The following is a 15,361-nucleotide window of genomic DNA, read 5'->3' as shown; positions in this document are numbered from 1 at the left end:
ATCATCGTAGCTAATCACTCGTTTCACTGTGTGCAGCACCAGCTGAATAAGCTGGAGGACATGACGAAGGCAAAAATAAACTCTGCTCTCTCCCAATTTATTTAGTTTTGCTTTCCCTTTCGCACGTGGTAATTCAAGGGAAACATAAAGTTAACCTTCTATTCTTGCCTCTGTCCCTAGGAAATGAGTCTTATGTTGAGTGAGCAGGTGTAGTAGAAAGAATATGGGCTTTGAAATTCATACCTGTGCATTTGGATGTTGGCTCTGTGACCGTGGGCAAATACTGAACTTCTCTGACCCTCAAATTTTCCTACCTAAAAACGGGAATTATCATAGTACTCACTGCGGAGAGTTGGTGGAGGGTTAAATGAAATCATCAAAGTGAAGGGCCAGGTACGTAACAGGTGCTTAATAAGAACAGTCCTCCTCATCACCACCACCATCCCGTTCACCTGGGTAGCATCTCCTTCTCCATCAAAGCTCCGCTCAGCCGCCACTTCTTCTGGGATGGCTGCCCTGCAGTCCCAAGTCTTGTCCCTCCTCTCTGTGACTGTGTGTTTATTCCCATTATATGACTGTGTTTTGACTTTTCCATTTACTTGGGCGACCAGCTGGTGCACACATCCCATCAATAAGCAGTTGTGTTTTTTTAAATTGAAATGAAAATAGTATTTTTCTAGTGTATAGTATATTTTCAAACGGCTACCAAGTTAGGAGGACATAAACACTTGTTAACGTGTTTGCCTATAAGAACACAACAAACCAAATTAGTAGGTGTTTCCTCTGGCCTGGATGTACCGTGAAAAAATTACTGAGATGCCCCGGGTACTCACTGTAAACCGAGAAAATTCAGGAACTTCTGGTATAGGAAAATGATAATATTCAGAACTAGAGAAATAGCAATGCTTCTTATTATTGTTATAATATAAGGTCACAGTTATAATAATGCCATAGTTACTATCTAACAGTAATACTGCTGCTGTTTCCCAGGCATTATTCTGAGCATTTGGGTGTGCTTTAAGTAAAGGGGTCACATGTACTAACTCTTTTAACGCCATCAATAGCCCTAAAATAAAAAGTTTCTCTATCCCATGTTCAGAAGAGGAAACTAAGGCCTATAGAGAATGAGTAACTTGCTAAAGGCCGCCGAATGGACTGATGCTGGAGCGCTGGGGTTCAAATCCAGGCATCCTGACTCCAGACTCAGACTTAACCACCTGCTGAGCAAGGCCGCAGGGGTGCAAAGAAGGAGGCAGAATTGAGATGCCCGGCTGGCAGAATCCACAGACCTTACAGATTTCAGGGACCCGAGGCAGCTGCTGTTTGCGCATGTTTGTCCAGCGCCCCCCCCCCGCCCCCCCGCCATCTTCAGCAATGCTCCCACCCAGAGCCTGCTGACTCAGGAGACTTAGGGGAACACATGCAATTGTGGCCCCAACTCTGACCCCTGCCCCTCAACATGTCTGTAGGTTCCTGGAAACCTACCAGGTTACCCAAGTGAGGCCAAATGGTTTCCTCTGAGGAATTAGGGACTGAAGCACTGTCTCTGTTGTTTTTCTCCGTCTGTATCAATAAACTCGGCAGGATGGTTATTGCCATAATAACGACGGGATGCAGAAGTAAAGGCTCCTCTTGCTTTTGAGGTAGGGGTTGATCGCCATTGCTATATGTTCCTTGAGTCTGATTTTTTTCAGTGGTTTTGCATATTCCATGAGATCAGTACTCTGCCAATAACTTTTTTTATTTGAGCCAGACTTCCTAGATGTCTGTCCCTGTAACAGGATATTTAACACCCCTAAAAGGGGGGTGGGGGCAATACCTCCGTCACTAAGCCCTTTAAAGTGGGTGGCCATGGGTGTCATTCAGAGTGTAGACTTCAGCTGGGCCACCTCCTCTTAGAAACCAGGCAGGTCTGTGGCGTTCACGTAAACAAACAGTTCTGAAAGGTGGCTTTCCACACTGCCAGAGAGGTCAACCATCTACCCGGCGATTACACCGCTGTCAGATTGTAAATACACATTTGCAAGTGCCTCCAAAATTGTTCGGAAACAGTTTAGGCCTGTTCACGCAGGGCTAGTTACAGAACGTTAATGGGGAAACTCACCCACCATCTGCTTTCGTGGTTGGAGCCAGATTTGCGCCATTTCAACATTTATGGGTATAAAGCAGCAGATCAAATGTTTTCCTCTGCCAGCTCTCGGAAAATCCAAACTCAGCAGCAATGGACAGTTGCATGGCTGACTGATGAGTTTACTGTGGGCATCACATTTTCAGCTACAACACAGTCTTATTAAAAATGGTCTGGCTTTCTAAAAATCTAATAATACTCAGGAAAATGGGAAAGTGCCATCATACAATTGAGGTTATGTGGCTTTATTCAAGACCCCCCCCCCCCCGCTGCCATTGCTCCTCATCTGGTGTGGGACGGCTGATACCATAATTAAACGAAGAAATGCCTGCTAACTCTAAAGCATGATATATGGCGATGCCCATGTTAAGATGTGGTAGATTTCAAGGCATGTGATTCAGAACGTTTGTCTCTTTGGCTTTTGATTTGGGGATTGGGCTTGAAATCAGTGTTTTTCTGCTATCATCTTAAGACAGATAGTGTTCTCTCTCCTGACTGTAGGCCTCTCATATTCCTTCATTTCAGTTATTTTGGATGACGACTGCCAAAGCCCGCCAGCACCTGAAGTTGTCCTGTGCACGTCCCAGAACTCATATGTTATATGCAGATCACCCTGAATTCTAATTGCTGGCAACACCTCAAGTTCGGGTGAATAGCCATCCAACCATTTTCAAGTGTTATGGTGTATTATTAGGGCTATAGCTCTGCTGTAACAAAGTGACCCCAAATTACAGTGGCAGAAATGACAGCGTTTTATTTTTCTCCCATGTAACAGTCCCAAGTGAATAGTCCGGGATGGTGGGTTGCTTTGCTCCACAGACTCATTCAGGGATCCGAGCTCTTACCATCTTTTGGCTCTAACTTTCCTGCAGGAATTATCTTCATCTGTGTAGTCAAGGCTGGGTTGCAGATAAATCATGGAAAAGGGAAAGAGAATCCAGGGAACCTGGCTTGTCCCTTAAATTGGAGATGACTGGCAAGAACGATTTTTCACTCACATCCCATTGGCTTAAATTAAATTTCAGCGCTACATTTAACTGCACCAGAACTTAGGTAATGCTCTTTCTACCTGGGCAGCTATGGGCTCAGATTCAACTCTATTGCCAAATAAGAAAAGGAGGATGGATTTTGATGGCTGGTCAGAAGTTTCTGTCACATGTAACGACAGATAGAGGTATTACCTCCTACAAACAAGATGCGTGCCACAAGATCATACATTTAACAAATATTTTTTAAGTGCCTACTATGTGCCTGATCCTTTTCCTTACATGTGTAAGGAAAGCATTGTTAAATATACTGTGGGTGAAATTATGCAACAGTATAAACACATTTTTCTACTTAAAAAAAATTTTTATTTGTATTTACTTGGTTGCACCAGGTCTTAGTTGTGGCAGGTGGGCTTCTTAGTTGTAGCACGTGAACTCTTAGCTGCGTCATGCATGTGGGATCTAGTTCCCTGACCAGGGATCGAACCCGGGCCCCCGGCCTTGGGAGTGTGGAGTCTTATCCACTGCACCACCAGGGAAGTCCCCATTTTTCTACTTTTGAAAGACTTTTGCTTTTTCAGATAATAGAAGGGAACTGGAAAAGAAGGCAAGGTTTTTACCTTCATGTTGCAGGAAACATATTTGTACCTGTCAAATTCCAACAGCTGGCATTATTGTTGTTCTGTGGATAAGCCCACACAAACACCTCTTAGAGAGTTATTTGGGTGTTGGTCTCATAAATCATAACTTGCTTGTAGCTTGTTTATGAAGCTTCAGTAAAGACTCTTCAGAGGATGACATCAGATCGTTGAGATCAAATTCAACCTCAAAGGAGGGTTTTTTTCCCAAAATAATTAAGGCAACAAACAAGGCACATTTTGCAGTCATTCCCCGGATATGATAAGTCACACCGTCTTCAGGGTTCGTGTACTCAAAGCAGTGAATAATAATATGATGACCAGAGCGTGTCAGGTGATTCTGCTGGTAGGCACTGGGACGCAGGAAGTATTCCAGAGGCACCAGGAACACATGCTTAACTTCATCGGGGTTAGGCTTGGCCTGGAAGTTGGAGTCTATAAATCCTACAACAGGGGTTATCAATGTATCTCTCTGAAAGCAAAACACAAAAGATACAAACCGAGAAGTGAAGACATACTGTTTCAAAAAAAAAGCATGGTTTGGGCTTCTCTCGTGGCGCAGTGGTTGAGAGTCCGCCTGCCGAGGCAGGGGACGCAGGTTCGTGCCCCGGTCCGGGAAGATCCCACATGCCGCGGAGCGGCTGGGCCCGTGAGCCGTGGCCGCTGGGCCTGCGCGTCCGGAGCCTGTGCTCCACAACGGGAGAGGCCCGCGTACCGCAAAAAAAAAAAAAAGCAAAAAAAAAGCATGGTTAAAAGCATGCCACTTCTACATAAGCTAAGCTCACAGGCCAAAGCAGTCAGTTACATAAAACTTGCTCCATAAGTAAACTTTATGTCCCCCAAAATGGGAGTGGTCTCTGCCCTACCTGAGGCAGCATCTCAGATGAGTCTGAAAATGATATCTTGGGGGAACATAAATTGGTACAATCTTTCGGAACAGAGATTTAGTAATATTATAAAAATGTGCTCCCTTTAGCCCTGAAATTGCATTTGTGTGAGTACATCTGTATGATAAATTCCTACCAGTGAGAAAAGATAAACGTACAAGACTGAAGCATTATTTGCAATAGTCCCAAACTAAAGTTATCACTGCTCAATGGATGGATATTTAGGGTAGATCAATTATGACTATATCCATATAATGGGGTACTATGCAGCCCTTAAAAAGAATGTGATCGACACCTTTCCTTATCAGTATAGACAAGTATGTGCCATCTTATCAACAGGAAAGTGACATCATATTAATTGTGGCATATTCCCAATTATGGAAAATTTTATATATATATGTGTGTGTGTGTGTATATATATATATACTGTTTTACATAACATATGTTTATAAGTGGGGGGGGATTTCTATTTACAACCACTACTGGGCTGAAATGAATGTAGGGTGCTGTTAACTGAAAGATTCTACTGAAAATCTTGAGGGGGAGGCCTGGAGTTTAGTGTAGGAGCTGATAAGGGCTGCATGACCTTGAATTAGAAAGTAAGAAGAATCAGGAATTCCTGGGAGAACTCCTAAGAGGAAGTGGGTGGGAAAATCCAGGGATACATTCTGAGGCTGGGGTTCTACAGGAGGATAAACAGGCCTGTGGAAAATTCTGAGGAAGGACAGCTAAAGCATGTTTAAGAGCAGTGATGCCTGGGACTTCCCTGGAGGTCCAGTGGTTAAGACTCCATGCTCTCAATGCAGGGGGCATGGGTTCGATCCCTGGTCGGGGAACTAAGATCCCACATGCCACATGGTGCAGGCAAAAAAAAAAAAAGAACACTGTGACTCAGACCATTAGCCAAATTAACGATGAAAGTCAGCATTTAGACCAGGAGCGGAGGATGGGAGCACAGACTTCAGACATCCTTAGGGTGGGAAATGTGGGGTCATGAGTTGCCAGAGGGCAGAGGCTTTGTTCCAGCAGCAGCCCTCACTGTGCTTGGCCCTGTGCGAAGGCTCAGCCTCTTCTGTCCCTCCCAGAGTTCCCCAAAGGCGGCCTCTGCAATGAAGACTCGGATGCAAGTGATTTCTTAAGGAAGTGCTCCCAGGAGAAAGTGGTAAGGAAGGGAGCGGGGAAGAAAGACGGGTGGGGGAAAGCCGGGCAAGGATGCTGCGGGGACCTGTGGGGTGTAAAGTACACCTTCGAGTCTGTCCCACGAGATGAGGGGGCTGGGCTTTCATGCTGCTCAGTCATTGGCTGAGGCCTGCCCGGCTGGAAGTAAATCAAGGCAGTGCTGGCTCTCTGTGCACCAGGGGAGGCGGTTCCAGCAGTCCAAGGGCACGGGTCTTGGAAGAAAGCCGCTGGTGTGTGTATCAGAAACACGGCCTAAAAGGACTAAGAAGGCATCTGGACAGAGCCTGGAGTATCCCTCAGCACGCATCCGTGGCTGGCTACTTCCATTCAAAGACCATAACCTTCTCTAGAATCCAACACCCTCCCCGATTCTTCACAACAACCTGCCCACGAGGAAGCCTGAACAATGGCAACTGGACAAGAAGAAACTTGCCCTAGGTCACGTCCAGCTAACACTCGTCAGAAACCAGGATTCGACCACGGGCCTGCTGCCCACCCACTCAATTCTATCAAACACGTGTCACCGTATCTCCGAGATGGCACACCAGCGGTGGCTTCAATACGAAGGGGGCGAGTTCCCAGCTGCAGCTCCGATTTCATTCCCCCCGCCCGAGGACTGAGGGCCATAGCTGTCAGGCAGGTGCACGGACAGTGACTGTGCATGGCAGGGCCGGCCCTTAAATTGGCAGGTCAGAGTCTGAGGAAATTGGTGGGAAAAAAAAAAATCAAAGCCTCCAAAGGAGATCACGGTTTAAGACTGAATGTTTCAGATGCAGTCAGGCATGTTCAACATGGTTCAAGCTTAGAAGAGTGAGAGAGACTGTGGGAACCTGTGGATGAAGCAGCATCTCTGGACATCGGGTCTCTAGAAACACAGGTGTCTGAACTGGCAGGGAAGAAAAGGTGGTGCATGGCAGACATCCTAGGACCCATAAAACTCTGAATTTGGCCATTTGCCGAGTTGAAATGCCATGGAGACAGGCTTCTGCTGTGGACATAGGGTGAGGCAGGCTTCAGGGCCCCCGGAAGAAGCTGCAGGCTATTAGAAACATGCCCAGAAGTCAGGATACACCACTGAAATGTTACAGGAATTGGGCCTTTGGGAGGCAAAGAAAAGGATCGAGCCGGCAGGTATGGGCCACATACAGAGAAAAAGGAGAACTGTCCCCTAAGGCCTTTGCAGAGAGAAGTTCATTCGTGTATGACAAAAGGACAAGCAGGTTTGGAGGCTGGAAGGCGTGGGAGGGTTAACGCCGGGTGTGGGTAAAAGCCAATGACACCCCAAAGCATCTCCGGGCATTTCCCTGTGTTCCCTGGGGGACAAAATTACCCCCAGTTAAGAACCACTGGATTAGATTAGGCTTCTAAGCATTAAATAAATGGCACATTTAAAAGATCTGCAAGGTCCAAAAAACAAAATGACCCTCACTAGCACTTCTAAACACAGTATACCTTTCTTGAAAGCCTTTGTTCATTCTAATTTCTCGTTGATGTGATTAGCATTATATCAAGAGCAGGTCATCTTAGAAACCTCCTGCTCCGCGAGCGTCTGGTCCACGGAAATCTCCTGAAGACCCATGAACACCCGTGAAGACTGTTGTATCCTATCCCCTCACGGGCAGAACTCAGTAGCTCCCGGGGACCTTGGAAATGGACTTACTCTTACTTTGGGAACTTACGACCATTATGCGTTTTGTCAAGAGTTCTAAAATCAGTCCCTAAGATGTGCTGGAGGCTTTGCAGACATCCTCTGAAAAGGGCTCCCAGTAGAAAACACAGTTGAAGAGGAAGTAATTGACACGTATCTTGTCCTAATCCCATGTTCCTTTTCTCTGTCTCATTTCTTTTTCATCGAGGATGCGTTTATTGCCATTAGCTTCTTCCAAACTAAATCTCCCTTGAGTGGTGACCTTTCTATTTTAAAATGGACCCAGCACCACCGATCTTCACAAAGGGCGATCTGGTTTTCTAATTTTTAGGAATCAGTGGGGTTCTTCCTTTGACATAAAAATTCACCTGGAAGCCCGATACTATTTAAAACATAAAAAAATTTACACCTACCTCTGATATGTGATGAGTGCAGTTCACCTCTGTGATATCCTTCCCTCAAGCCCATAACCCTAGCTTAACCAGGAGAAAAATATCAGATAAACCCCAATTGAGGAGCATTCTAGAACATACCTGACCAGTACACCTCAAAAGTGTCAAGGCCATGAAAATAATGGAAGGCTAAGAAACTGTCACAGATCAGAGAATAAGGAGACATGACAACCAGGCACAACATGGTGTCCTGGATCTCATCCAGGACAGAAAGGAGGACATTAGTAGAAAAACTAGTAAAAGACAAGAGTGGAGTTTAGGTAATGGTAATGTACTAACATTGGTTTCTTAGTTGTCACCAATGTACCGCAGCGATGTCCGATGTCAATGATGGGGGGGGACCCGTGTACGGGTATGTGAGAACTCCCTGTGATATCTTTGTGACTTTTCCGTAAATCTGTAACTATTCTATAATTAAAAGTTTACATGAATAATGTTATACGGATAAAACAACGCTGTTATCCAACTTCAAATTTACTCCTTCTAAAGTCAATTAGTATTTACTTCTTCTAAAGTCAATTAGTACAACAATGAAATTGTTGTGTTCAGTTCATATGAAATAAGGTCTGGCTATCTCAGCCCCAGGATTCATTTTGTTGTTATGTTTGTTTGTTTGTTTGTTTGGTATATACTATCAAGGAAATCCTGCTTCACACAGAAATGCAGTTACAAGTAGTAACTGTTTTTAAACAGCTTCCCTAGTGATCTTAGGATACTGCTCAATTAATGTGACATGGAGAAACTTGGTTCCACGGTATGTGCAAAAATGAGTATCCTTAGTGCAAAAATGATACCCTGGTGGCCTCGAGGGGCTGAAATTTGGTACGTTCGAGTGTGTATTATTGTTTCAAGAGAATTCTCAAAATAAATGCATACTGGAGAAAAATAAATGTGAACTGAATGTTAATGAAACAATTCGGAGGCATCTGCAGGGTTCCACAGCACCTGGTTTGAAAACCACTGATGGAGTTCAGCCCTTTCATTTCTGGATGGGGAAGAAGGGGCCCATATAGGAAGCGGGGCTTGCCTAAGGCCTCTTAGCTCACAAGGGGCAAAGTCCACACATGAACCAGTCTCTCGACTCGGTACAGCACTCCTGAGGGTCATGTTTGGCCAAACATGGAATCCTAAAGATAGTGTATCCCCTGTGTGCTCATGAGAATCTAAGAAACCCAGTTCCATCCCAAGCCTTACATCAAACAGCACTGGTACCAGGCGGCAGACGACCTCAACTTGATCAGGATGCAGCCCCACTTCCTCCTGGGCTTCCCGGAGAGCCGTGGCCACGTCATCCGCATCTGTAGGTTCATACTTGCCTCCAGGAAAGCAGACCTCTCCAGGTGACCTTCTCAGCTGGATATGGAAAGAAAAGAGCTGCAGTGTGTGATTCCAAGTTTGGTACTGTTCACTCATTCAACAAGTATGCTCTGAATTTCTATCTTGTGCCAGAGACCATTCCCACACTCGTGGTAATAAGTGGGAATAAGACCAAAAAGAGAAGTTCCTTTTAAAAAATGAACTTGGAGGGGCTTCCCTGGTGGCGCAGTGGTTGAGAATCCGCCTGCCGATGCAGGGGACGCGGGTTCGTGCCCCGGTCCGGGAGGATCCCACGTGCCGCGGAGCGGCTGGGCCCGTGAGCCATGGCCGCTGAAAAAAAAAAAAAAAAAAAAAAAAAGAAACAAAAAAAAATGAACTTGGAGAACTACCCTCACTTCTGATTTTTCTCTCCTTGCCCTCCAAAGATACCAGATACACACAAACAAATTTACATGGATGAGGAAAAAAAGTGGAACAAAAGGAGAATGGAAACAGCAATGTCATCAATAATCTTTACTGAGTGCTTACCATGTTCTGGGCGTGCTGCTTCACATGGATTTCTTTTCACTGAGTCCTCAGAACAGTCCTATAAGTGACTATTTTTTAAAGTGTTTGTTTAATTGAGGTCAAATTCACATAATATAAAATTAACCCGCAAGAAAAAAATTGTTAATATGTTTTTTCATTGAAGTATAGTTGATTTACAATGTTGTGTTAGTTTCTGGTATACGGCAAAGTGATTCAGATATATATATAGATACATATATTCTGAGATACAGATATATATTCTGATGTCTATATCTATATATATCAGATATCTGTATCTATATATATCAGATATATATTTCTATCTATCATCTATCTGCCTATCTATCATCTATCTGTCTTTCTATCATCTATCTATCTTCTATCTATCTGTCTGTCTGTCTATCATCTATCTGCCTATCTATCATCTATCTATCTATCTGTCCTGTCTATCATCTATCTATATATCTATCATCTATCTATAATCTATCTATAATCTATCATCTATCTATCATCACCTATCATCTATCATCTATCTATCATCTATCTATCATCTATCACCTATCATCTGTCTGTCATCTATCTGTCTATCCATCTATCTATCATGTCTATCTATCATCTATCTATCTATCATCTGTCTGTCTATTTATCATCTATCTGCCTGCCTATCTATTATCTATCTATCTATCATCTATCTATCATCTATCTATCATCTATCTACCTATCTATAATCTGTCTATTATCTATCTATCTATCATCTATCTGTCTGCCTGTCTATCTATCATCTATTTGTCTATCTATCTATCATCTGTCTGTCTATCTATCATCTATCATCTGTCTGTCTGTCTGTCTCCTGGGGTCCTGCTTATATGACTCCAGGGAGGGACACAGCTCCAGTATTGCCTCAGGGAATTTCTTACTCCCACAGCCAAACAGGGCCTAAAGTCAGATGTAATTAGATTGAAATACTTCTTTGAAAAAAAAATGTGACCTTTGCACATCAGAATTTATGGTCTAAGATGATTCTTACATAACAATCAACAGGCAAAGCAACTCCGAGTGAAACCGAGACCCATTTTGGGGTTCTCTAGATTTTCTACATTACTGCCTGTCTGTCTGATAATATTAAAAATATATTTAAGTGCTTCTCTGGTGATTTTGGCAGAGCTGGGAACAGACCCTGGTCCCTGCTTCCCACTGAGTACCTCCCCTTGGAACTTGGATTTTCATCATCTCATGTGTTTATGTCATTGTTGCCAGACCCAGACCACAGAGAATCCACACGTCTAATCCCAAACCCCAAAAACTTCAGCTGATTCCTCAGCTTCCCCCTGACCCCACCCAAGGGATACTTCTTATTCTGCTTACAAAGCCTATTTTCTCATTATCGTAGCCTGTTTTCTTTTTTGTACTAGGATAACTTTGAAATGACTGCTTCCCCAGCTTTTCCTCAGACGTACCCCCAATAGCAAGGGAGAGTGACAGTACCCAGGGGTGTACCCAGGGGAACTCCATTCCCAAGCCCAACATTTCTTTAAAGTGGAACGATTTATCGTAAAAACTCAGGCCACATGTGCTAATGACACTAATGGTGAGAGCTGAGACTTATTGAATCCTTGCCAAGTGCCAGCGCTGTTTTAGGTGTTTTACATTTGTTACCCTGTAAAGTCCTCACAGCAGCCCTATGATGCAGGTACTAATAGCCTGTCCTCATTTTGCAAGTGAAGACATTACAGCACAGAGAGGGTAAGTAATTAAGACAAAGTCACACAGCTTCAACAAGACTCTGCATTCGAACATAGGCAGCCAGCTTAGGGCCCAGGCTGTCAACTTCAGTGCTCTAGAATTTTCACATTATACCTGGGGTGGGAGTAGTCTAAAACAGTGGCTCTCAGCGGGGCAATTTTATCCCCTCCCCATCCCTGCTGAAACAGTAGGCAATGTCTGGAGACATTTGTGGTCGTCACAAAAGTGTGTGTGAGTGTGTGTGTGTGTGTGTGTGTTACTGGCATGCAGTGGGTAGAGGCCAGGGATGTTGTTAAACATCCTATAATGCACAGGGCAACTCCACCAACAAAGAATTATCCAGCCCAAATGCCAATGGCTGGATAAAAAACCCTGGCCTAAAAGTATTTTAAATTACTTGCAGCTAAATTACTTACTTTACTTTCCAAAACTTTTCCAAAACAGCCCTGTTATCCTGTGGCTTCATGTACTTCTCAAACATGACAATTTTGAGAGTACAGTTGAGAATCTAGAACCTCAAAATATGTGCCAGTGACAGCATTTCTGGGGTTTTCACATGTCCTGAGACTTTACTGGAAGGAGCCTTTTTGTTACCTACCTTCTCTGACCGAAGGGTGAACAACAGGTAGAGTTTTCCTTCTTTAGCCAACAACGGTAAAAGAATGGAACATTTGTTAGACATCAAGTGAGAATATTTGGTCCCAACATCATGTTTTCTTAAGCGGGCCTTAGCGTCATCTATCAAACTGTTTCTAAAATGGAAACAAACCAAATAGTTTAGTAACCAGAGTTATGATGTCATACAGAGTGAAGTAAGTCATAAAAAAAAATATCGTATATTAACGCAAATATGTGGAATCTAGAAAAATGGTACAGACGAATCTATTTGCAGGGCAGGAATAGAGAGGCAGACATAGAAAATGGATGTGTGGACACAGCGCGGGAAGCGGGGTGTGGGACAAACTGGGAGATTAGGACTGACATAAATACACTACCATGTGTAAAACTGATAGCTAGTGGGAACCTGCTGTGTAGCACAGGGAGATCAGCTCGGTGCTCTGTGATGGCCTAGATGGGTGTGATGGGGGCGGTGGGAGGCTCAAGAGGGAGGGGATATGGGGATATACATATACGTATAGCTGATTCACTTCATTGTACAGCAGAGACTAACACAATATTGTAAAGCAACTTTACTCCTAAAAAAAAAAAAAAAGTTCCTAATCCCGACAGTGTTTCTGCTTCGTTGTGTGTACTGGCATTTACCATTTTTGAGTCTCAGTGTACTTTTTAATAATATGGTAGCAGTAATAATACCCAAATCACGTGACTGTTGGCAAGCTAAAAATGAGGCAAAAAACTACTAAGAACACAGTTCCGTACCTGAGTTCACTTTAAAAGCTAAATGAATTTTAAATGATGGTAAATATTCTTTCAACAGTGCAATAGCTCAGTGTTGAAATCCATAATAATATTCAGGAAGACAGGTTTGCAGAGCAAGTCACTGTAAGGTTAGACCATCGTAAGGTTAAGGACTTTCTCTTAAACTGGCCCTTATGTCACATTGTCAAACCCTTGTCTTCAAATGCCTTGTAACAATGGTTCCCAAACTTAAGCAGCAACAGAATCACCCAGAGGTCTAGTTACAACATAGATTGCTGGGTCCACCTGTGACTTAGTAAAAGCCAAGTATTTAGATTTATAACCACAAATGATGCCCTGAATCCGTAACTATGGGTCTGTTTTGGTCCTTTTTTTTTTTTTTTTTTTTTTTGCGGTACCCGGGCCTCTCACTGTTGTGGCCTCTCCCGCTGTGGAGCACAGGCTCCGGACGCGCAGGCTCAGCGGCCACGGCCCACGGGCCCAGCCGCTCCGCGGCACGTGGGATCCTCCCAGACCGGGGCACGAACCCGTGTCCCCTGCATCGGCAGGCGGACGCGCAACCGCTGCGCCACCAGGGAAGCCCCTGTTTTGGTCCTTTTGACAACTGTATTTTATTGCTGGTTTGTGAAGTGGGTTAAATAGTGTCCCCTCCCCCAAAAAAACCATTATTTGAAAACAGGATGGTATTTGGAAACAGGATCTTTGCAGATGCAAAAATTAGTGAAGGATTTCGAGCTGAAATCCTCCTGGATTAGGGTGGGCCCTAAATCCAATAACTGGTGTCCTTATAAGAAGAGGAGACGACACAGAGAGACACATATATGGGGAAGAAGGTCATTTGAAGATGACGCAGAAATTGGAGTGATGCTGCCACAAGCCAAGGAATGCCTGGGGCCACCAGAAGCTGAAAAGGGCAGGGAGAGTCCTTCCCTAGAGCCTTCAGAGGGAGCATGGCCTTGCTGACTCCTTGATTTTGAGCTTCTAGCCTCAGAACTGTGGAAGAATACATTTCTGTTGTTTTAAGCCATCCAGTTTGGGATACTTTGTTATGGCAGCCCTAGAAACTAACAGTTTGATTTTAACTTTTCTATGGTTAAGGCAGTTTTGCATAAGGGGCAAAATCGGGTATTTAAGTGAGGCAGAACTGGTTTCAAAGTGTTAGGAACGACCTCTCTAAGCCCCCCTTTCCTCATCTGTGACATGTTGAAGATATCTGTGATGATTAAATGACATGGTTCTGTGTCTGACACGCAGGGCCCAAGGAATGGTAACATGTTATCATAAATGTCTCAGTCCTTAGGCAGTTGTTGCCAGAGATGTTTGCTATTTTTTGCTTCTTTCTACGAGGCAGGATGCTCAATAATGTGGTTGGGTAACAGCAGTGGATGTCAAAAGCGACCAAATGGCCTGAAAAGAGAAACGGAATGCGGGCACTGGAGGGGACTCCAGAGTGCATCCCCTGCACACAGGCCCGCGTCCAGAAAAGGAAACTCTCCCTACCGGGAATGCGAGGGACTACTTAAAACTGGGGCTTTTAAGAGGCGCCCACAACTGACCAGAGGGACCAGCAGAAGCAAAAGTCTGCAAAAACGTCCCCATTCGGGGGCTGGTCCTTGGGGTAATCGCCATAAAAACACCAACCAGTAGCAGCCACCCCATTCTGGGCATGGGCTCATCTCACCTACTTCCCATGCTTTTCTCATTCAGGTGAAAACACGATCACGTCCTGGCTCAGAGAGGTTACGTAACTGAGACCCAAGATCCCGACCTTGAACCCAGAGCTGCCTGGCGCGGCCTCGCAGCCCCTGAGGTCGGACTCCGGAGACCGGGTGAGCTGAAGAGGGAAGCCCTTGGGGGAAGGGTGTGCACCCACGATGGCCACAAACGGCTCTGTCTTTGGCGGAAGAAGCTGCGAAGGCCCAGGGACCCCGCGAGCGGCCAAGAGAGGTGAGCGCCCGGAGAGCGGGCTCGGAGGGTGGGCAAGCGGGCTCAGCAAAAAGTAGCCAAAAGGCGCCGGTCATACGTGGCCAGCGAGCTGTTCGGCCTCGCCGCGATCAAGGCCGGGCCAGGCAGGGCTCGGGGTGCCAGGGCCGGGGAGGCTTTACCTGACTGGCTTCTGGGGAGGACAGGGTCGCCACATCGTCCCCGGGAAAGTTTATTTCCGGTAACTCCTCCCGGGGCGGGCGGTGGGGGGTGGGGGGGGGAAATCGCCCAGACGGGCATGCGCAGAGCAGCTCTGGGTCTGGGGAGGGGGGGGCCTGGGAGGCGGGTATGGGGCGGGGCCTGTGGCCAGAGGCGGGGATAGGGCGGGGTCTAGGGTCGGAAGCAGGACTGAGCCGAGAGCCGTAGGCCGAGGATCGGGGCGGGGCGAGACGTGAGGGCGGGGCTAGTGGGGCTTAAAAGCCGCGCCCTCCCGGTCGCGCAAAGTAGCTCTCAGCTCTCGCTCAAATGCCGGAGGTAAATGAGGCATTCTGA

The 15,361-nt window shown here is 45.4% G+C and overlaps 1 protein-coding gene across 2 annotated transcripts; it reads right to left on the bottom strand.

Moving 5' to 3' along the window:
• Window positions 1-2,870: 2,870 nt before the first annotated feature.
• On the bottom strand, window positions 2,871-15,068 carry NUDT7 (nudix hydrolase 7). 2 transcript variants are annotated; one of them, XM_007118325.4, is made up of 4 exons: window positions 14,992-15,068; window positions 12,105-12,258; window positions 9,113-9,271; window positions 2,871-4,224 (listed from the first exon to the last, which is right to left on the bottom strand). In XM_007118325.4, the coding sequence occupies exons 1-4, from the start codon at window positions 15,024-15,026 to the stop codon at window positions 3,856-3,858; spliced, it is 717 nt and encodes a 238-aa protein (XP_007118387.1). In that variant the 5' UTR covers window positions 15,027-15,068; the 3' UTR covers window positions 2,871-3,855. The 2 variants fall into 2 exon arrangements, with proteins under 2 accessions (XP_007118387.1, XP_007118388.1); XM_007118326.4 differs by lacking the exon at window positions 14,992-15,068 and adding an exon at window positions 14,568-14,960.
• Between the last annotated feature and the right edge of the window lie 293 nt (window positions 15,069-15,361).

Source organism: Physeter macrocephalus, chromosome 17 (genome assembly GCF_002837175.3).
Source record: "Physeter macrocephalus isolate SW-GA chromosome 17, ASM283717v5, whole genome shotgun sequence".
NCBI lineage: Eukaryota > Metazoa > Chordata > Mammalia > Artiodactyla > Physeteridae > Physeter > Physeter macrocephalus.
The sequence above is the reverse complement of the archived record's forward strand: the minus strand, read 5'-3'. Positions and strand labels throughout refer to the sequence as shown.